At 39.0% G+C, this 22,148-nt stretch overlaps 1 protein-coding gene across 2 annotated transcripts in view; it reads left to right on the top strand.

Annotated features, from left to right (window-relative positions):
* The window catches only part of LOC118788957 (neuroligin-4, X-linked-like), a 53,287-nt gene that overhangs the window by 19,267 nt on the left and 11,872 nt on the right, over positions 1 to 22,148 (top strand). For both annotated transcript variants that reach the window (XM_036545183.1, XM_036545182.1), the window contains one exon: positions 166 to 318. In XM_036545183.1, the coding sequence (XP_036401076.1) occupies positions 166 to 318 (153 nt within the window). The remainder of the gene's footprint in view (positions 1 to 165; positions 319 to 22,148) is intronic.

The following is a 22,148-nucleotide window of genomic DNA, read 5'->3' as shown; positions in this document are numbered from 1 at the left end:
ACAAACCTTTGTACAAATTCTCTATAAAAACAAATAGTAAGGATGATGCTCATTTGTGTGAACAGAGCATGAGAATGCGAAAATATCTATGATTAGGAACAATATGAACAGATGTATGTTTATTTTGGGGGCTCTGTTGTGTTGAGTCTGTGTTTTTCTTTCCAGACATTCATGATGAGAATGGCTTGAAGCCGGTCATGGTGTACATTCACGGTGGATCATATATGGAAGGTACAGGGAACATGGTCGATGGCAGCGTCCTGGCCAGCTACGGCAACGTCATTGTGGTGACCATCAATTACAGACTAGGAATTCTAGGTGAGTTTGCTGCTTTTCTTCTTAAAACAACATACGCTTGAAACACTGCTTTGAGATCTTTTGTCCTTGAGAAGCTTCGATTTGCATTTCTACCAAGTGAACTGGGATGAAATTCGACAGTCCTGCTCTGCACAAGCTAATACGTGAATTGTAATTTGAACATTGACAATGTGTAGCAACTGGATACTTTGATTGTAATGCATATATAAGGTGCTGCACTTAATAGAGAAACACAAGTCTACTCAGCTCTTTGTGTACATTTGTGAAAGTCTCCCCAAATTATCAGCGAATGAATACGATGTATTTTTCAAAACAGCAGTGCAATTACTATGGTACTTTCCTTCCGCCCTCTGCTTAATATGTTATGAGTATGTGTTCATTCTCTGACTCTTTGAACCATTTGTTTTGATTGCTTCAATAATTGCATACCCAAAAATGCAGTCAGTAGCTGTAAAGAAAAGTCAGTTTGTATTCACACAGATAGTGTTCTACCACTGACCATTTAGTGTCGGTTGGAGCTGTCTTCAGCATTGTCTATATTTAGTGTCAACTGCCAAGGGGGAAAAGGCATTCTGGAAAAGTATGCACTGCAGAAAGAAAAGCACTGCTAAATGTGCTATATTTCAGCTCACTGACTACTTGCAGTGCGATAGAGGAAATGGCATGTAGAAGACCTGCTATAAAGCGTGTACCTACCCCTTCAGTGGAACACTTTTCTAGCTACAGCTCCATAGGACGCCTGTGTAGCAATACAGTCATTTAACTGAGGTCTGGGCTCTGTATTACTGTATTTCCTTGTCTGGACGACACCTCAGAAATTACAAAATAGTTTCCTATGAGAAACAATTCAGAGTCACTCTTCTTTCATGTAACAAATGTATCCTTCGGCACAGAGAAAGGATTTTATTTTTTCCATCTAATTAATGGCAACAAACAGACATGACGGATAACGGCACTTCAGCCCGTGCCTCAGTAGAATAAACAGTGAAGATGATTTAGCCTCAACATTGCATTTATTATTTCTGGGTGTGTGCTGGGATGGCGCATATGCTGCTGCTGCTCTAGCAGAGGCTGTTGCCTTGAGCTTCATTAATTTGTGTGACATGTCACAGACACATGGTGCTCATCTGTGGCTTCAAGTTATAACAAGACATGAGCTGCCTAGCAATTGGGATGCAATAAACACTCCTTCTCCTGCTTCTATTAGTGCAGAAGCAGAAGGACTGCAAGGCTCTTGCGTTTTTTTTAATCTCTTCGAATTTTATGTACCTAATTTTAATCTGTGTACACAGGATACAGTAAGATATGTGTGTAATGTAGTTATCTTCAATGCTTAGTTATAGATTGGTTCTTTTGGAGAGTAACCTTGTTTTGTAATACGCATGGGGAGTCAATCCTCCAAGTAGTTAGAGTTTGATACAAGTCTGGACCTGCCTTGGAATTTAATTGTCACCACAGAGAATGCATACTTGGACAGTTCTTTAAACATTTCAAACATGCACCAATACCAATTGCCAGTTACATTGTAAGAAACAAACAGACCACTTTTGAACATGGATTTATGGAACAGTGGGAAGGTGTAATAACATGGAATTCTTCTCAGCCAGTTTCTGTATGGAATTTGCTGAGTATAAAGAATCAAGCATTCAGTTACATTTTTTTTTTACATTCAGGAGAGCAGCCTTTAAATGCCTCCTGTGCTCTGTCATTCATGTGTGGCAGTGTTGCAGAACAATAAGATACGTGGAATCTGTAATCTGTGAAAAATAAATAAATAAAATGGCAAGGTGAATACTCTGTGTTATATTATATTATATTTCAATCGGAAGGATACAGTACATATCTAGTTGTTGTTTTGATGAGCTTCTAGTTCAAAGCTTTAGCATTGATTTCATCTAGCTAATGGAAGCGGAAAGGCAAATTAGTCCCAGGGAGCAAAATACATCAGGGCAGCATCATCACAACCACTTTTCTACACAGCAGAGCAGCAGTGTGGCGTAGTGGTTTAGGGGCTCTGCTTGTAGCCAGAAGGTCTGAATCACCAGTGCAGGGTTACCATAGTCCCCTTGACCAAGGCATCTGGAAATACACAGCAGTGCTTTGTAAACTGATAAATTCTGAAATGGTGCTGTGTCCTGGATAAAGGTGAATGCCTAGCAAATAACTAAAGCAATGTGATGTAGGAAAAGGAATGGGAAAAAAGGCAAAGACACTGGACATTATATCTATTTCATTTTGCAGTTGATTAGTGGTCACATGATTGGGCATGATTGTAACTGGAATTTAAAACTGGTGAAGTTAGCACATTGTGTTATACTTCTAGGTGTTGCAATCCAAATGTTGTGTGCCAGTTTCATACAGCCAGTAAGAGTGTGATGCTTACACTGACTGCACACTTGCTGCAGTTACATCGTACCAGTTATGCACTATAGGTAATATAGAGTGTGTTGCCATATAACTGGAAAGGCTTGCATTTACAGTATGTGTATGCAGTCTACACAATGGCAGAAATCAGACATTCATACCTGGGAAAAGTGGAAACCAGGGGGCCTGTGGCACACTGAGCAGAGCGGATTGCTCCCGGTGAACAGCACTGATGGGAATAGCCCATAATAAGCTGAAATGCTGGACACAGGTGGGGCCATACAGGGTGTCTCTCTCTTCTTTCACAAATCAAATACTCCACTGCATTTACTCAATAACTGCACAGCCAAAGGAGATGACCTCTAAAGAGTTGTATGAAAATACTCTCAGGAGTTGTGTGAATGTTGTCATTACCCTTCCCTCCCTAATTCGATGCTTACACCATAACACTTGCTTTTAGCAGCCTACTGCAGATGCCAGAATGGTGGACGTAATTGCAGATTGCAGACGCTTTACAATTACACTGATGCAGAGGAAACAAAACAGCCCACTGACATAATGAAGCAGCTCTTAAACGCTTGACAATATAAATTACTTGTCTGTTGATTTGATCAATTTCGTATGGCACTGGGAACTGAAAAACAAATACCACAATACAGCCTAATAAAGAAATAGGCTTTGACTCTAGATTAGGCTAATTTTGAGACAGATTAATTGACCACTGTTCTGGCAGTAATAGCTTTTGTCTATCCCATATGCATGGCTGATTCTCTTTACTTTTGACCGGATTTTCCCCTGGATGGGATTCAACCCAAGGGTTCCCTTCCAGGGCAGTGTGTTCCACTGCATCCAGTGGACTCAACCTATATGTAACTGTACAGAAGAATAACACCCACATCAACAAACCTTTTGCTCTAATGCTATAGACAGTTTTGTGTATAGTCCATGGTATAATCCATGTGGTAGATGTTTCTCCTTTTCTTGAAGAAATAAAAACACACATGCACGCACACACACGCACACACACACTCGACATCTATCTCAGAAATTAAGTGAGATTTGTCGGGTTACACAAGTACAGTATATGTGATTTGAACCCAAGCACAGAAAAGTGAGCTGGATATTCAGAATGGATAATTGCCAAAATAGATCCAACAGAACCTGTTAGGATACATTATATTTCAGTCACCGATGACTAAAAACAATGTTATCATTTATCAAAGAGAGTTGCAAGCAGTTGATCTTACAATCTGTTTAAAATGAAAGCAATCAGTAAAATCAGCCCCATTCATCAAAATGTTTGTAGAAACATCATATTTTGTTATTGGGAAAAGTGTGTATGAAAAAGTCTAGGGGGATTCATGAAACATGCTGAAACACACAATTAAATTACCACAAGTAAATCCCCCCAAAATCCCATATAAGGGAATTCTGACCACCAAGTCATAGGTATAGCCAATGCTGCTAAAAGGGAAAAAAGTAAGATATTTCTTTCTGATTCAGAGATGTAAACAATCCTGATGGAGGTGGATGCAAAAAATACATATATGTATATTTCATAGTGTGAGCAGTGGTGTGTCTGGAACATCAGTACATCACTTGTCAAAATAAGCACGACTTTGACAAGACTCTGTTATCAAATTTCAACATGTAATTCATACCATACCATCAATTCTATGCAAATCTGAATCATAACCCTGTCCTTTGGCGCGATTAGGAAATAGGGTCCTCTCATTGCCGTTCATCTGGTGGCGAGTCAAGGCCTTGTTTCATGGCCATTGTGGAGGACACAGCAGACAGACCAGCCTCATCTTGCACACCCTCTGTGTGTGTGTGTGTGCATGTACACACAAACACACACACATATACACACACTACTTTTTCTCTTTAAATGAAACAGTTTCCAACTGCTTAATATAGTGACTTGTAATTGATAGCCTACTGCTGCAAATCATTTTCATGATGTGCCACGGGTTCTCTTGCCATATTGCTTTCATAAAATAAAAGTAGCTTTAAGATCTTTACACTATTGTTGCTACAGTAGCATTGCAGACATTATCTAATGGTACTGCTGGATTTGCTAGCTAGTGAATGACCTATCTAGTTTGAGAAGCAGGCTCTGGAGACATCATTGTGTTTTTCATGTTAATGTTAGAGAGTATAATGCTGGCTTACTAAAAGAACTCTTGTCTTTGTGGTAAGCATTCATTTCTGCATATTCCTTCATAGTGCAATTAATGTTACTGAGATAAGTGTCCTTGAAGGCTGTCTCTTTTTGCAGCAGAGAGTTAAAAGATGTTACTCCGTTTCCTACTCTCACATGCTATTTGCTCATAACTGGGTGTTTTTATGCACTCAACCAATGTTGTTTAACACTGATATCTATAAAGGCTTTTTAATTTATTCACAGCATTAGATTTGGAGTACACAATGGGCTGTTTCATCAATCCTCATGTTTTAATGAATGCTGCAGCAAGTACTGTATTAATATATTAATGTTTGTCCATCTAGCATTATGCTCTGTAGTTTAGTCAGATTGAGTCAAATTAAAGTTGTGTTAGGAAAAAAAAACAGATATGGGAATATATGTAAGATAAATGAGGTGAGTAACAGGATGAGTAACACCAGATGCACACAAAAACAGGTGCTTTGAGATGAGAACAGACGACTCACTGAGAAATATATGTAATTCATTACATATGAATGGATTGAAATGGGATTTTTAAAATTCGGTCTTACCAGTACATTTCTGAATACTAAAGCAACAGATTGTCCTATTTATGGCTGATATCATATAAAATACGTGAACCACTAAGAACTTTTTATGTGTTCTTATTGTTCTCTCAGTCATTGATTATTGCTTTACTTTAAAATTCTGTCTGTATTGGTGCCCATCCATTTCTGAAGTTGTTGTAAAAGTATTTGTAGGTCTGTTGAGATCAGATTCGATGGATACAAAACAGAATAATAGTAAGTAACCTGAAAGTGAATAGTAGTATAATAGTAGTATATACACTGCCATGTATATTTTTCTGGTCAGAACCTTTCTCCCACACAGCTGTGTTGTTGCTTATTGTCATGAACTGCAGTGAAGTGCCTTTGCACTCTACATGTCTGAATTATTTTAGAGGAACACGTTGATCTATCATTTTATGTGGTTTATTGTGACCAAAGATATTTAGTATACTTTATGCCAGAAATGTTGACAAGGTATCTGGAAAGAGTATTGGCATATACCAGATATGTTATTACAAGTAATTATACAAAACGTAATGTTATTATAAATGAATACTGTGTTGTCTGCAGAATATTGTTTGTTTCCAGCATGTTGTCCGCAGGTTGTTTACGTTAAGTAGAAAATATGAGATCCTTATTACAGTAGCCTGCGGCACATGACAAATGCTATTAAATAAATGTGCACCCATATGTGACTAACCTTGCTTGAACTCATTACATTTTAATGGTGCTTTAGTGTTTTCCCATGTTGTTGTCTGGGAATGCAATATCATGAGTCTGTAAAATCTTTAGATTGCCTTGATTTTTTTGCCTCGGTTGAATGTTCACTTTTGACATAAACATTATTCACCAGTTTGTGTATTTACATATACCATGTTTTGGCAGCTGTATAGAGATATTTTTTTTACTGGAATACATACAAGCAAAGGAATCAATTATAGATTGTAATACCACTATTTAAAAACATTTCAACAGTATTTTCTCTCATTCATGAAGGGGGACCATTTCCCACAAAACTTCATACAGCTGGATACAACAGTTTTTTTTTTTTTTTTCTTCTTCAAGTGGTTGTCTCTCAACTCACAGCAAACACTTTATGTTACCAGTGTAGACTCTTGAGCTTTTATCAGCAAATATTTCTGAACACACTTATCGGTAACTCTAGCACTCAAACATAAGTGCTATTGATATACAAAAGCAAGCACAACCTAACTTCCTGTAGCTGTTGCTAAAGTATTACCTTATCAGTTTAAGGACTCTACATGTAGTCCCTCAAAATGGCAGCTAAATTTAACAATGTAGAAAGGGGCACTCTACACAACATTATTTATGGTACTGCAAGATAGGTATCAGGTCACAACAGGCACATTGGCCCAGATTTTTTTATGCTCTCTGTGTGAATACAGGGATAAACAGGATTCCTTCTTGTTTTTGAAACTCAAAGGGTAATGCAAAAAAAAAAAGAAGTGCCCATTTGAGCTGAAGACATCTGTTTTTGTTTTGTTTGAATCTGCTGCACTTAAAAATCAGGTCATCCATGGTGATGCCACAAAGTATTTGATTTAAAAACATGTAATGCATTTAGGAAAAACAGGCATGAATTGTAAAATGTTTCAAGTCACTCACATTTGTAAAGAGTTAGGAATTGTAAACAGTTGGCTGCGTAGGGGTAGTGTACACGCATTTTTGTCCTCCATTCTGTTTTAATTTACCATATTTATGTGCTGCACTTTCTGTAGTTGACACTGTATGAATATCTGTTTCAAATCAATTTCAAGAGAGGCAGTCTCACTGATCAACTTGGTAAATGTGTCCTCATGGTCCTCAACAGAGGCGAAAGGAAGGGTCTTGAAATGAGGGTCCAGGGCAGACACAACATACAGCTTTTCCTTCAAGTTTGAGTATCTTCAAAGATTAGACAAGCACATTGGAATCATTTTACAGCATCATCAACACACCACACACACACACACATTTTAATCATAATGTGTCCTATACTGCTGTCACTCAGAAGATAAATTTAATAGATGATAGTTGTTTTTTAAAACCTGAACCTCAAGTCATCGTGCATGGCAGATTTGAGATCCTTAATAACAGTGGAATCACCTTTGCCGTGGCGCATCTCTTCAAGCAGCTGTGAGTGCAAAGGGGCAATTACAGATAAAGTAGGGGAACTCTCCTCGGACATCACCAGTAGGAGTGTGCAAAAATATCGGTTTTTTTTTTTCGATCAATTGTTTTTTAAAAAATTCATCCGATTCCATATCGATCTGTAAAATTTATGGATCGATTTTTTAGGCGAATATGCATTTTTTTCCCGTTTTCTAGGTTCATTTCCGAAACGGTTAAACATAGCCAGAGAATTAAATAGACGGGCTCTGACATAGCCTAACTGTCGTATTAAAGGCAATGACTAGACCCCCCCATTAGATGTCGCTCTCTCGCTTAACTTTTAACGGTTAACGACCTGCGAACGCATAGAGGAAAACCTGTTACATCATTTTTTTTTTTTAACTGTGATGCAACCTCTCAGTGTTCACCGTGGCTAACCCTACGGTCACACGGATGACACAGGAGAGAGACAAAGCGACCGGCTGCCATTAATTTTCATTGAGAGTTCACGATTTACAGCTTCAAGAGACAAGTGGCAGCTGCAAAGCCAACTAGGTGGGGCTAAAATAGACTAGATTCAAGGTCTGTTTTATGCAAATACTGAGCGATGCGACACGGCAAAGGCAGCGTGACACACGTTGCTGACACAAATGATCCAACATTTTGGTTCCAGTCAAACATGGAGGAAAAGCTTATCGTGGCAGTGCGGGGTTTCCCCATACTCTACAATTTGTCTCTTGATACGTACAGAGACATAAAAAAAATGATGCGTGGAGCAGGTTGTCCAAAATCTGATGCCTGGTATACATATTTAGCTTTAACTTTAATACAGTGCACAACCACTACCTAGCTACCTAACTAGCTAGCTAGCTAAACTGAACAGCAAAACCTGCTCACAAATGCAATGTAATTTAGCGCAATTCAAGAGAAATGTAGTTGTTCATGTTTGTTTGCTAGGTAGCTAGCTAGTTGTTCATATTAGGCTAGCAAGAAAACATTCACAATTGCAGAGTTGCTACTGGCAGTCAGCTACGTTTTGTCAGTCATTGTAGCTACCGTACAAACCAGCTTTCCCTGAGCTAACTAATGCAAACACATTGCTGCTTCGTGTCATTAATAAGTAGGCAATGATACAGGTTGGTTTCGTTTTTTAAGGAACTATACCCATGTGTTCCTCAAATAAAAAGATTTTGATACACAGCTATGCGTCGCTTAGCGTCCACAATACGTTCTGTGAAATAGGACGTTATGTGATGTGGAGGTTGTGCAAACACCATACTGTATACTTAGCAAACCATGGAATAGGCACGAGATTGGATGCTGCTGTTTACGAGTCGAAGCATACACTGTTATATGGTGAACTTTTTAATTGTAGGTATGCAAAGTTCACATTAAAACACTGATAGAAAGTACAGTACATACATAAGACATTAGCGTAGGCGTTGATTATTAAGACATATTATATGGTATACTATGTACTGTACCATTATACGCCTGGCAGCGCAATCACTTTATTTCCAAGAGACGTGATACACGTGTTGCGTGCGGGAAGCATTGCCTTCACTATGTCCGACTACGTCTGCTACGTCCCGTTCTGCGATCTGGATTTTTAAACTTTATTATAACCTTATGGGACTATATGCGAACGGATGTTGTCCAAATGGACGTTAAGCGGCGCATGACTGTACAAACCTTTGGGCCTTTTCTTTAGTGATTTTCATAATTTGTTTCCAGTGACTCTGCATTTGTAAATTTGTGTTCCTTTAGAGCTTTTTAAACATCTGTCCAAATATGGAAAGCTGCTACAGTATGTGATATCTCATTCCTATCGAATCGGATTGAATTGAATCGTTAGTTTGTGAATCGGAATCGAATCGGATCGGGGAATCTCTGCCAATACCCAGCCCTAATCACCAGTGTAGCTGATTTCACTGGACATAGAGCTTTAGCGATGTGCTCTGCCACTGTTATGTCTGCCTCTGTGAGAGTGCCTTCCTTTTCCCTCCAGCAGACCTCGGGTGGAAGCAGCACAGCTGAGATAGCTGGTTGTTGCTCTAGGAGTCTTTCCAGCATGGTCACTACGTCCATTTTCAGTTTGTGGCAGGCCAGGTTCAGCAACGCTTGTTTCATTTCAAAACATAACTGGCCTTGGTGCTCCTGTGAAAGAACATGACAATACGCCTGGCCAAGCGCGAGATGGCTGGAAGCTTCAGCGCAGCTTGTGAGGCCAGCCAGGCTCAGGGTATGAGCGAAACACCTGACACGGAGCAGCTCCATCATCTCCACTGCACGGACCATGTTCGCAGTGTTATCAGTCACAATGACCGAATCCTTATTAGTGAGGTTCCATTCATCCAAGGCCTCTGACAGCAACTGGGATATGTTTGCCCCTGTGTGGCTGGCATGTATGGCCCTGGTCTACAGCACGTTAGACATGGGAATCCAGTCATTACCTATGTAGTGACAGGTAATTGTGATATAGGAGTCTTGGCTCCATGAAGTCCACCCATCACATGTGAGAGCCACCCTATCAGCTGATTGTAGGGACAGGGCAACGCTTTTCTTTAGCTCCCCATGCAGCCGCGGGATTATGACTTCACTCATCTGTTTGCGGCCTGGGATGGCATAGCGTGGCTCCAGCACATTGAGCATGTTACAGAATCCTTCGTTTTCCACAATGCTATAGGGCCGTATGTCTTTGCAAATGAAAATCGCAATTGATTCAGTGAAATTTTGTGCACAAGGTGAGTTGTGAGGAATTTTGTTGGAAAATGCCATCTCAATTGTCTGCTGCCTGTCTGGTTGTGGGGTTAGCACCAGCACATCTGGATGATGTCTTGTTAAATGGTTACGTAGGTTTGTTGTATTACTGCAAACTGTATCTCACCTCGGCGTTGCAAATCTTACATATTGCATTGCTGTTATCTGCAATGCCAGTGTCAAGTTTACAAAATCCAAAGTGGTTCCACACATCAGCTTTCATGCGGGAGGGCAATAGTAGGGAGCTTGCATTAGCTATGGTGAACACTGAGAGGTTGCATCACAGTAAAAAAAAATGATGTTACAGGTTTTCCTCTATGCGTTCGCAGGTCATTAAAACGTTAAAAGTTAAACAAGAGAGCAACATCTAATGGGGTGGGACTAGTAATTGCCTTTAATACGACAGTTAGGCTATGTCAGAGTCCGTCTATTTAATTCTCTGGCTATGTTTAACTATTGCGCAAATGACCACTTACAGTTGTTGCTCAAATGAAGGAATTTAATGAATTTAATGAAGGTCTAACATAATCTGTCACCTGAGTTGTGATGGATGGAGGCAAATTTATGCACTTTTTTTTTTCTTTTTTGAAACCACATATTATGTATAACATCTTTCAGCTGGTCATATTTCATTTATCAAGGCCAGTATCTGTATGTGTCAATGCCTCATTAAAGAAAAGCAAAAGTATGTTTATGTCTGTCTGGAATAAATTGCATAGTGACAGTCCTATATCATGGAAGCTGATTTCAATTAACCTTTATTGTGGGCCTGGTTGCAGTGAAGTGATTCACCCTCCATGGTTGAAGGTCACAGAGACCTCATTTTGTCTGGGCGCTCAACACTGTTGCATTTCATTGCATATCGGTGTATGCTGGAATGGAGGTCTTATTGACACGATTGGTGCTGTCGCAAATATCAATCAGTAGCTCGCTGGAAGCTTGTAAAGCTGTCTGTGCTTTGGTTGCCCAAACACAAATTCAGCAAAGATCAGCGTGAAAAGCCTTTTCGTGTGTGGTGGGAGTGGATATGGATGAGAGCATTGAATGTTCTACTCATGCTTTACTGATGTAAATAAATAAATAAATAAAAAACTCCCCAGACTTGCTTCAGACCACAGAGGTCTAAATCCTGTTATCCTTCAGATCAGAGTGGAAGAGTCTCTACAATTGGCCAAGGTATAAGGTGTTTTTTTTCCACATTATATTTAATAATTCAGCTTACCCTACATTCACAGTCAAGTCAAATGTGATATCTCAAATGCTCAGTGGCAAAAGGTACCACCTTTGACCAACACAATGCCAGTGGAGAGAATGTGCCTTCAGCAGAATGTCATTTGAATGATAGCTCTCAATAGAAATCATTTTGTGGACCAAAGTCTTGACTGTCTGAAGAGAAATGTCAAATTTATGATGTAGAAATAGAATGAGGGAATTCCAGTTACCAGGAAAATAACGTGCAAACCTTGTATATGATTGTAGGTGTCAGTACTCCCGCCTCCTAGCCCTGCGCTTTTGGTTTTTTTTCCTTTTTTTCTCCTTGTGTTTCTGCCCGGCCCTTCTCTCCGCCCTGTCTCCGCCTTATTACCTGCGCACCTGCATCTCATCCCCTCGTCGGTCTGTCCTTATTTATACCCTGCTCGCTGTGCAGTCATTGCTAGTTCGTCTCAGTGTTTTTTGCCTGTTTCGTCCCCGCGTTTTCTTTACTCGCTATTCTTGTGATTTTCGACCTGCCCGTTTTTGACTCCGTTGTTTGCCTGCCGCTTTTGCTTAGTTTGCTTGATCGTGCCTTCCTGTTGTCTGACCCTGCCCGTTCTGACTATCCCGCTTTGGATTTGCCCACGGACTGCTTCCCTGGTTTTTGACCCTGCCTGTATTCTGGTTTTTTGATTCTGCCGTGTGTTTTTTCTCTGCCCTCGCGTCTTTTGGGGTCTGCGACTGTGTCCTACCCTGTGCTGCCTGACAGTAGGCTGATGATGTGTATTATGAGAAAATGTTTTGTTCCCAAAGCAATGCAACTTTTACCTGTACTACCGGTATATAAACACAATTATTAGCTGTCAATTGAAAAACCAGCAAGCTTTCAATAGTTCAGAAGTGTTACAAGTGTTAAGCTTGTTTTAAGGGCTGTAGCTAGTCTAGGTCCAGGGAGGAGGTAGCCTGAATGTGCCAAGTCAACACTGAGCCCCTGTTGATAGTGTTTCCAAGGGATAGTAGAAATTAAAATAAATAAAGTACACAAAAAATCAAATATGTGTATATAAAATATTTGGCTTCATGAAGGGAAGGAAAGGAAAAAAGGGAAGAAAATCAGAGTTCCATGCTCGTGAGCAATATAGATGTGATTTAATGTTGAAATATGATGCAATAAGAGACAAATGACCACACTGAAACTATGACACACAAAACAACACAGGGGCACCTTAAGGGAAGATACTGCACTCTTTATTTTAGACCAATGACCTTGTCTGAGGCTCATGGTATCATTGTCATTGTTGAGCTTGCTCATCTCTGTTTTAGATCAGGTACCCCTGTTAATGACATCCGCACCTCTTGAAAGGAAAATGGTATTAATGACGGGGCAGTAACCAAGATTACCACTAATTTTTAATCATGGGCATCTACTTTATACACCTGTTTGGCCCTGGTCATAATAAATAGTAATTTCATCCCTGAATTCAATGGCAGAAAAGTGCAGAGACACAGATCCACCCTGTGGTCATAGCCATTTGTACCTAAGATGCCATTTGTACCTAAGATACAGTACCTACTGTAGGGATTGGTGTAAAAATCAAAGATTATACGAATTCAGGAAGTGTGATGAACTGGGGAAAGATGGAAATTATGCCTGCAAATCTCTCAGAATAGTTTGCACTGGCAGGTACTTACATTGCCAGGAAATTTCCCAGTGCAAGATGAGCTTTTGAAACATGCTGAAGTGGCAGACATTGGTCATAGAACACATTTTGAAATTGCATCAGTGCTATATTTTACAAGAATATTAGGCCAATATATTGAAGGGAAGAAGAATCAGGGTCCTAGTTTCTTGAACGGAATGTGCTGTTTGCACTATAATATTTAATGTCACATGTTAATTGATCAAATGTGCAACATTAAGTGATGTAACCTGTTTTTTTTTTTTTTTGACGGGGGTTGACACTTCAGTGCTAGGGTTTCCTCTTGTTTCATCACCATGGCAGACAGTAGATAGTGCTGGCACTAAGTGGACTGATTTATGTATACACTAATGGATTTCATAGGCACACTTTGTCAACTGATCTAGCATTAGCCACCCTGGAGGCCCTTGTGATAATGCCAGTGAATGGGATGATCTTCAGAGAGGTTTAATGTTGTGTTATGCTCATTTTGCTGAGATACACTTGTGAAGGTGACCCTCAAGCTGGGTTGCGTTGAAAGAAAATACACTAGGGCTGTCCCAAATACCATTTTTTGGGCTCCGGAGCTTAGGTAGTAATCAACAGTGAATATTCGAAGCTTCAGATGGGGGGACTGCTGAGCATGACTCAGGAAGGACTCAGCCAGACATTTCTCCGTTCCCGGCTGAGATGGACGGCATAGCACTGCAACACGTGTCTTTCAGTTTAATTAAAGGCATTAATTTTTAAGGATTGTGTTATTCTACAGTATTGTTTGTATTGTTATTTGTTAATAAAAAACATTTTCCAAAAGGTTTGGTGTGTTTTATGCATGTTTGTAATCCCAAGGGGTTTGGTTCAACAAGGTCCTATCTGTGCACTCTTTGTGACATAACAGCTTGTGACAATTTTTCTTATCATGGATAAATTATAGACCTACATAAATACTCATAATAATAGGTTCCGAATCCAAGACAACGCCTGACACAACACTGTGAAACCTAAGTGCAGAAGCGCAGAAACAGCATACTAGCTCCAACAAATTTAAGATTTCAGATTTATATTTATAAGATTTATATTTATTTATAATTTCTTTATTGTCATTTTTCAGTATTCACATATGAAAACATTGAAACGAAACGTGTCCTCTGCATTTAACCCATCCTATACACTAAGAGCAGTGGGCAGCCACAGTACAGCACCTGGGGACCAAATCCAGTTCCAAATTCCGTCAGCTATTAGCCTAAGTCTATAACGTTTTACAACCTGAACCTAACAAGAGTCAAAGATACAAAACACACATATTTCTGTTATAACAACACTTTTAATAAGATAGCCGCTGTAACAGTGTTAATACTCTGACATTTTTCTGACAAAGAAATGACAAATCACTCAGAAATACAATTATTATTTTTACCAATTACTGACACAGTAAAGGATATTTAAATAAATGAATGAACTAATAAATAGAACAAGGTAGTGCAATTATAATAACAGAAGCACACATTGCAATACACAAACAATTTAAATAAAAATAAACAAATGGCCTTATATAGAATAAAACGAACCATAATAAATAGAACAAGGTATGTAGCGCAAATACTAGCTAAGCTAAGTTAGCTAATATGGTCTCCGTTTTTTACACCATCAAACAATAGGCTACTACTTACAACATTCAGGTGATTTTTCATGCTTATTGTGCCACCGTGGTAGGCCAGTTTCAAATTGCATATTTGGCACACTGCCTTTGTCTTGTCATTGCTCAATTTAAAGAGTTCCCACACAGCTGAGGTCTTTGGTATTTTGTCTTCCCTTTAATGGCAAAGGTGAACTGAAGCGTGATGTTCACTGCTGTGAGTGAGAGGGATGTCAGGCGCCCAAGCTGAGATGGTATATATTTCCATGTTTTAACTGTGCAATTAAAAAGTATAAATATAGTACAAGAATGTGCTGACAAAATGTATTTTGCAGTTCGCCTTTATTGATAGCCTACATTTAACAAAAAAAAAAAAAAAAAAAAACGAATATCTGAATCCCAAAATTGAAAACCGAATACCTACCCAACGAACGAATATCTGAATAGTCAAATATTCGGGTCCAGCTCTAAAATACACACCTTGCTGTCACCCAGAAACAGATTTTTTATGTTACAGATGGATGCATAATACTGTTATAATGGTTAATGACATAAATTATACAAAGGCATATTATACATATTTAAATGTATAATCTATTATAATATAATACTGCTACATTACAACACAAATACAACTTTTCTGATGAAAAGGGCACCCTTTTTTCCCCCAAAGGGCTGTAATGTTTGTAACCTGTAGCATATTATCTCAGAAATGAGGATGCCAATGGATTCAATGACATTATTTTTATAAATCCAACATACATTACATGTTAGTGCCTTCCAGAGGATAACATTCAACATTGTAACCTTCCAAGAGCATCACTGTGGGTCCAGGATATGAAGTGGAAAGAACTATGATTCCAATGATCTGTGGAAAAAAAAACGTGCAAATCGTTCATTGCAAAACATAGTTCTTCCTGTGTGGCGACACTGTAATTCATGACAGTGTTGAATGGGCTGCCATGGATACCCTCTCTCCATCATGGTCACACGTCTGTCTCTACCTGGACAGCCTGTCATTTCCGTAAAGATCTGAAGCCACCCAGTTTGTCACGCCCTCTGTGATGACAGAAGCTGCCTACCACTGTCAGCTCTGCGATGCTGTATGTCATGTATTCACTAAACTGGCTTCCATAGGTCATAACCACACTGCCTGTAGACATAGGATAATGCTTGGAGGTTGTGGGATAAAATTTCAGGATTAACTTTGCCTTTGTGTGCCTGAACACGCTGCTTTTCTTGAATTTCTTCATTCGTTCTGCAATATGTATAAGGTACATGGAAAAATATGCCTTTGTAAGTCCCCTTGCCAGAATTCCTATCAGTCATGTATGTATAGCATGTACCACATTTAAATGTATCACACACACACCTTATGTCGTCAACTTCAATTACACAAAAAAATAACACTGAATAACACTGAGCCGTCACAGAGAATCCCATATCCTGGCCTGTCTTTGAAACCGGCCCTTTTCTTGCAGACTGTGGGCTATTCCTCCCCATCACCCTCTCCATCGGCTGATATAATGGAGGCTTTATATCAAGGAGCATGTGAAAAAAAGAGCTTCTATCTTCCACAGACACAGTGCAGAGACACCATCTGGTGAAGCAAGTGTCAGGTGCAATGGATCATACACTTTGCTGGATCTTTAAGACCAGGGTCACTGCAAAAGCCCGCAGGATCTCTACAAAAGGACAACCTGCATCAAAATCAAAGCACATACCCGCCAGAATCATGAAATGCTGCAAAACAATGTTCCATACATTACCAAGATGAGTTTAAGGAGTTATTGCTGATATGCAAATTTATTTTGCTTTAATAAACCGGCATTGTTTCCTGCAATGCATCTGTAGTTATTAATAGAAGATAATTTAGTGAGATACAGTTGTATGCGGTCTTTATCAACACTGTCAGCTCCATGCACAGAATTTAAAACAAGCACTCTCTTGCTTCTGAATACTGTATGCTATGAAAATACTAGGCTGTTAATGGTACAGAGTTCTTTTAGGAATATTTATCATAATATGAACAGTAACTTTAATCTTCCCATCCCAGTGCACCTTGCCAGTGTAGCTTTGCACTTTCCATGTAACAGTGGAATTTATCCCTTAATTAAATTTGTCATGTGTTTTTGCATATGCAGACATAGCTCACCTTGCAGCATCATGCGTTGAGTTGTGGTGCAGTATGGTTACTATATTAAACATGACTTCAGAGGTCTTTTATTTGGATCACACTCTCTCTCATGCGGTGCATTGACTCACGGTCATTTCCAGACCGTGAGTCAATGCACTTTTAAAAATAGTGAAGTATATTTTTAGGATGATTAACAGCAGGCTAGTTGCAAATAGAATTGATCTAAGGCACCCACTGTCTTTCTGCAGCCCAAACCACCTCACATTGCTTTCTTCTTGAGAAAAAAAGGAATGATGGCTTATATTTAATTAATATTGTTAGTGGCCAGTGGCATGTTAGGTCTACCGGAGGTAGAGTACCCCAACAAATGTGTGTGTAGAAGCTCTGGTACCCTGCTGTGTGGGTTAGGTTAGATAACAAGTGAAGTGAAGTATATATTTTTTTTGTCTTTTGCTCACTATCTTCACTGTGTTTCTGGTGTTGGCAGATTTACAAGTAAACTGTGCCCTAAGTCAGAAATGGAGAAATTGTGCTTCAACTCTGTTTGCTGGTGATCCAGTTTTACTTTAGCCCTTGTGTTTGTGCAAACTTACCTCACACCCTCCACAGCCATGTTGGCTTCCTTCAACAGACCTCTTCAAGCCTATAGACATTTGCATTGCAGAAACCATACTGCCATAGCTTGATATGCATTACATTACACTAGACCCCCAGTTTTAGCTGGATGTCAGATGGACGTTGTTTGTTAAACTATCAGTTCTCAACTCTGCACAGTAATGACTCATAGGGTTATTATTTCATACCCGTAGAGAGCGTGAACAGCACAGCTCCATCCTCACTGGACAGGAAGCAGTGTAGAGTGAGAGGAGCCTGCAGCATATGCTTGGAAGCGCATGCTGCATCTTGGGCGCTGCACTCTGCAAGTGGCAAGTGAATGACCATGGGCCTGTGGTGCTGCTGCATCCATTGGGCTTTAAATTTATAATCACTTTAAATTGAAACAGCGTCAACACAGTGAACTTCACAATTCACACACAAATTCAATTCCAACATTCTGCAAAATTTTGGAACTGACTATCATTTACACATATAGTTTAATATTATTTGTGTAATGCCTAATGCATAATATTCCTCTGGGTCATTTAATTTGATTCTCTCTCTCTCTCTCTCTCTCTCTCTCTCTATCTCTCTCACACACACACACACATAGAACCTACTTGTAATTCTGGAGGCTGGGCTCTTGAGTAACTCAGTGGTTAAGCTGTTTGCTGCAAATGCGCACTGAAGCTCGGGTTCAGTCCCAGCCATGTCATTTGCCAAGAATAACCGGCATCTGACCACTCTCAGGCACCTGTTAATTCCATGGATCAGCTTAGTAGGGCCTGTCCTCCATTGAGCTCCCACTCTACTGTTGTGGATTGTGTGACTTGTGATATGAAGAATAGCCGGTGGCTGCGTGGAAGTGTGTTGGAGTACTGCATTTGTCTTGCCTCAGTGCTCCTGAGAGAATGCAGTGGTTTTCACTGTGAGATGAGCCTAAGAGACAATTGCCAATTCCAAAATAGGGTGCATAAAGGGAGACGAAAAAATCATCTATACTGTTATAATAGACATTTTTATTACTGAAATTGATGGATACAATTCTGCCTCATTGTCAGCAGTCAGACCATTGCTTAATATGTGTCCAACAGTCAAAGTGTTTGAGAATGATAATATCTTGGAGTTCTGCTAGCATTGCAAAAGTATTTTAAAATATATCACTCGAAAAAATGTATTAACACATGAAAATGTACCACAGGAAGCTGATGTCCCTTCATTTGACACATTTGTACTTTTTTGGCAGAATAAATGGTAAAGTTTCCTATGAATGTATGAGCAATTGACCCACATGGGAGAGGCAACGCTGGTCCTGTATATCTATACAGACACAATACCCTATAAAGTTACTGGATATTAATATAAATGCTTGTCAGTGCATATGTTTATATGAATGAGTATTCATCGGATATACCCTACAAAATAAACCTGTAATGTGAATGTTAACTTGGGTCAAAATGGTTAATTTAGTCTTTTATCAACTTTGTTTTTATTGGCACTGTACTTGTACAGTTTTAAGGGAGCATGGATCTATCACTTTACCTTTCCAAATGAATCCGTCTGGCTTAGTGATTTGCAGTGAATCAGTTCCATATTCATATATTTATGTGCAGATTTTGGAAAGAAATTTATTTTCTTGTATTTTCATTCAAAAATACTCAAAATACTCTCCATGACTCTACATATAAATTGCAGAGACAGAATAATTGTGAGTGCTTTGCTTTTTACCAAAGAAAATATTGAATTTCAGTAGCAGGGATATACAAAGGATCAAATAAAGCAACGAAGAGATCGTTCAGCAGCAATGAATGTGTTCTTAATTCAACTGTAAATCTGAGCTATTTGGCTATGAGGCATAGAGACTTAAAAAAGAAAATGAAATTACAGTAATGTGTGCTAAGTTTTACATTTACTGCCCATGTTTTGGCTTAGTTCACAAAATTCCTGCATTGTGACCCACAGTGTAATGTGCCTCTTCATTGCAGACTGGTCATTTGGAATAATCAGAAGGATTCTGTTTGTGCTTGTGACAGAAAATGCACTGCAGTTCTTTAATTAGCTGTTTCCTGAATATGTAAACAGAACACAAAAGGAATGTCAGTTTAACTTTTTCACATGTAATTATGCTGCCATTTGGAGTGTGAGTAATCACTTCACAGTCATTTTAAATTCCCCACACATAATACATTCAAATGTGTCAAAAATATTAGATGCAATTTGACATCTACTATTTTTTTTTAATAAATGCTCATCAGTGAGTAATATGTTAAAAATAGAGAAGTAGCAAGTTATTTGAATAATCAAGGTTGTAGAAAAAACATTTTTATACCTAAAATACGTACATGTGGAAAATATATAAATAGTATGTTGATTTACAAATGATTCAGTGATTTAATATGGTTTACAGAAAGCATCTGCATATTTTTATGAATTCTCATATCTCAAATTGCTGCAGATGTAGCCAGAACCATGACAAATGAGTGTCAGAGATGAAGGATTGGCTTTCAGTGCTATCCATGGATGAATTCATTCCTCTGTCAGAAGCTTAACATTGTCAGTGCTCACTTCCTCTAAACCAGTAACCTGACCTCATTCAGCTAATCCTTGATGTTCCTCTTACATTCGTTCCTCTGATAATTAACATTTCTTATGAGAATGATCTGTCTTATCTTACTGATAACAAGCACAACTGGGTATTATGGCTATTAGTACCCAAAGGAGTTTTTTCTGTTTACATTTTTTCCTTGCTTTGCTCCACAAGATTTTAACTATTTCATGATTTATAACCATGATTAAATTAGGAGTTCTGTACATTTTATATGCACTGTATAAAATCCAAGTGATTTCCCCCTGTATATGGTACAGTATGTACCTTTAGGGGTGTGTTTAGTGTGTGACTTCAATTACCAAGGGCCTCTGTGTTGTCACAAATGTATTTAATTTTTAGCCACATTTGTTTCTGCCAAGAACTGGTTGACCTGGCATTCATGTGGACTCAGTTGCAGTATTTCCTGCTTCCTGTTTAAGTGGGGTGTGATTGACTTCCTTTTAGCAAGCATGGGCTGTTTTTGCATAGCTGACAACTGTGTTATTTTTAAATCCAATCTGATATTGTGCCAGTGATAAATGCAAATGTGCTATGATTAAACCCCACATAAATGAGGTCCTGGTGAGGTTGAGTTACTAAAATATAACACATGGAGCTTCTATTTCGATCTGCTTTTGAAAAACAGGTTTTTACAGTGTTATCCATTCATACAGCTGGATATTTACAGAGGCAATTGTGGGTTAAGTATCTTGCCCAAGGGTACAGCAGCAGTGCCCCCGTCCTGCTCCTTAACCACTATACTACACTGCTGCCCTGAATTGAGTGAATACAGTGATTTAGCCATTGTAATCATGTCAGTATGTGCACTGTGTTATGTCTCTAGTGATGTTAGCACAAGTGAACTTGTGGTGGGGCTTGAATAGTGTTATGCTCACACTCACTGCTCTGGGAATTTTGTTAGCCTGGTCTGACACTGTTGCTCATTCACCTTTAATGGATATATTTCTGTTATTTTGTACTGGAAATCTGGAAAAGAGCAAAGGAATGTAATGTAATGTAAACATTTGCCATTCATGTGCATGGATTGGACATTGTATGTAAGCACAAATGTTGATTCTCTCAGGACTAGCATTTACTGCAGTTTAATGAAAAAATATCAGATTTTTAGCCTGTAATAGTGAAAATCCAAGATGACCAATTTTTCTTTTTTCCCCCTTTTCACTCTTACTTTGGATTCACCATTTGTACACAATTGTACACAAGCCCCTCAGTCAACCTACTCTGCACTCACACAAGAGCTGTGAACAACAAATGCAATCCTCTGATACACTTGCTTACAGCCAGTTGCTATTTTTCAAACTACAAGCCCCACAGTGCACCATAGGAGGACAAACTTTGAATAGAGGATAGGTGCAACCCCCCACTGACATCATACAAGGAACTCAAAGGCACCTGATGAGTTGATGGAGGGTGTTTTTGAAAGGTGTAACGAGGGGGAACTGGCCCTGCCTGACTCCAGAGTAATTGATCCAGTTATGTTCCACCACTGTGAACTCCAAGCTACCATCTGCTAAGTGTATAACCCACACTAAGACTTCCAATGTCATATGTTGTAGGAAACAGCATCTTAACCAACCACTCAAGATATGGAATTAAAGTCATGTCTAAAATTTTATCAGTTAAAGCCTTTGAAGTCCTCTTGTGCTATCAGATTGATTGCTGTTTAAATATGACATAGTGTGTAAGAAGAGAACAATATTATGAAGCATAGTCCATTTAGTGACAGTTTCCATAAGTGAAAGAGTAAGCTCTAATGTTAAAGCCAGTTAACACTCAAAAGATGCTCAGACCAATCAACAAAACATTATTCAGGCAATAAAGATATGCTGTCAGTAAGGTCTGTTCTTTATTAGTGGATACATACTGACACACTCACTCCATACTGGCTTCCATTGTATTTGACAAAGCAAATATCCTTTAGTGTCGATGCTCATCTCTGTGGCTTGTAACACATGGGTAATGGTTGAACATACATACATAAGTGTGAACTATAATTTTTGGACATGC

The sequence above is a fragment of the Megalops cyprinoides genome, chromosome 14 (assembly GCF_013368585.1).
Source record: "Megalops cyprinoides isolate fMegCyp1 chromosome 14, fMegCyp1.pri, whole genome shotgun sequence".
NCBI classification, from domain to species: Eukaryota; Metazoa; Chordata; class Actinopteri; order Elopiformes; family Megalopidae; genus Megalops; species Megalops cyprinoides.
Note: the sequence above shows the minus strand (reverse complement) of the source record. Positions and strands in the feature narration are given on the sequence as shown.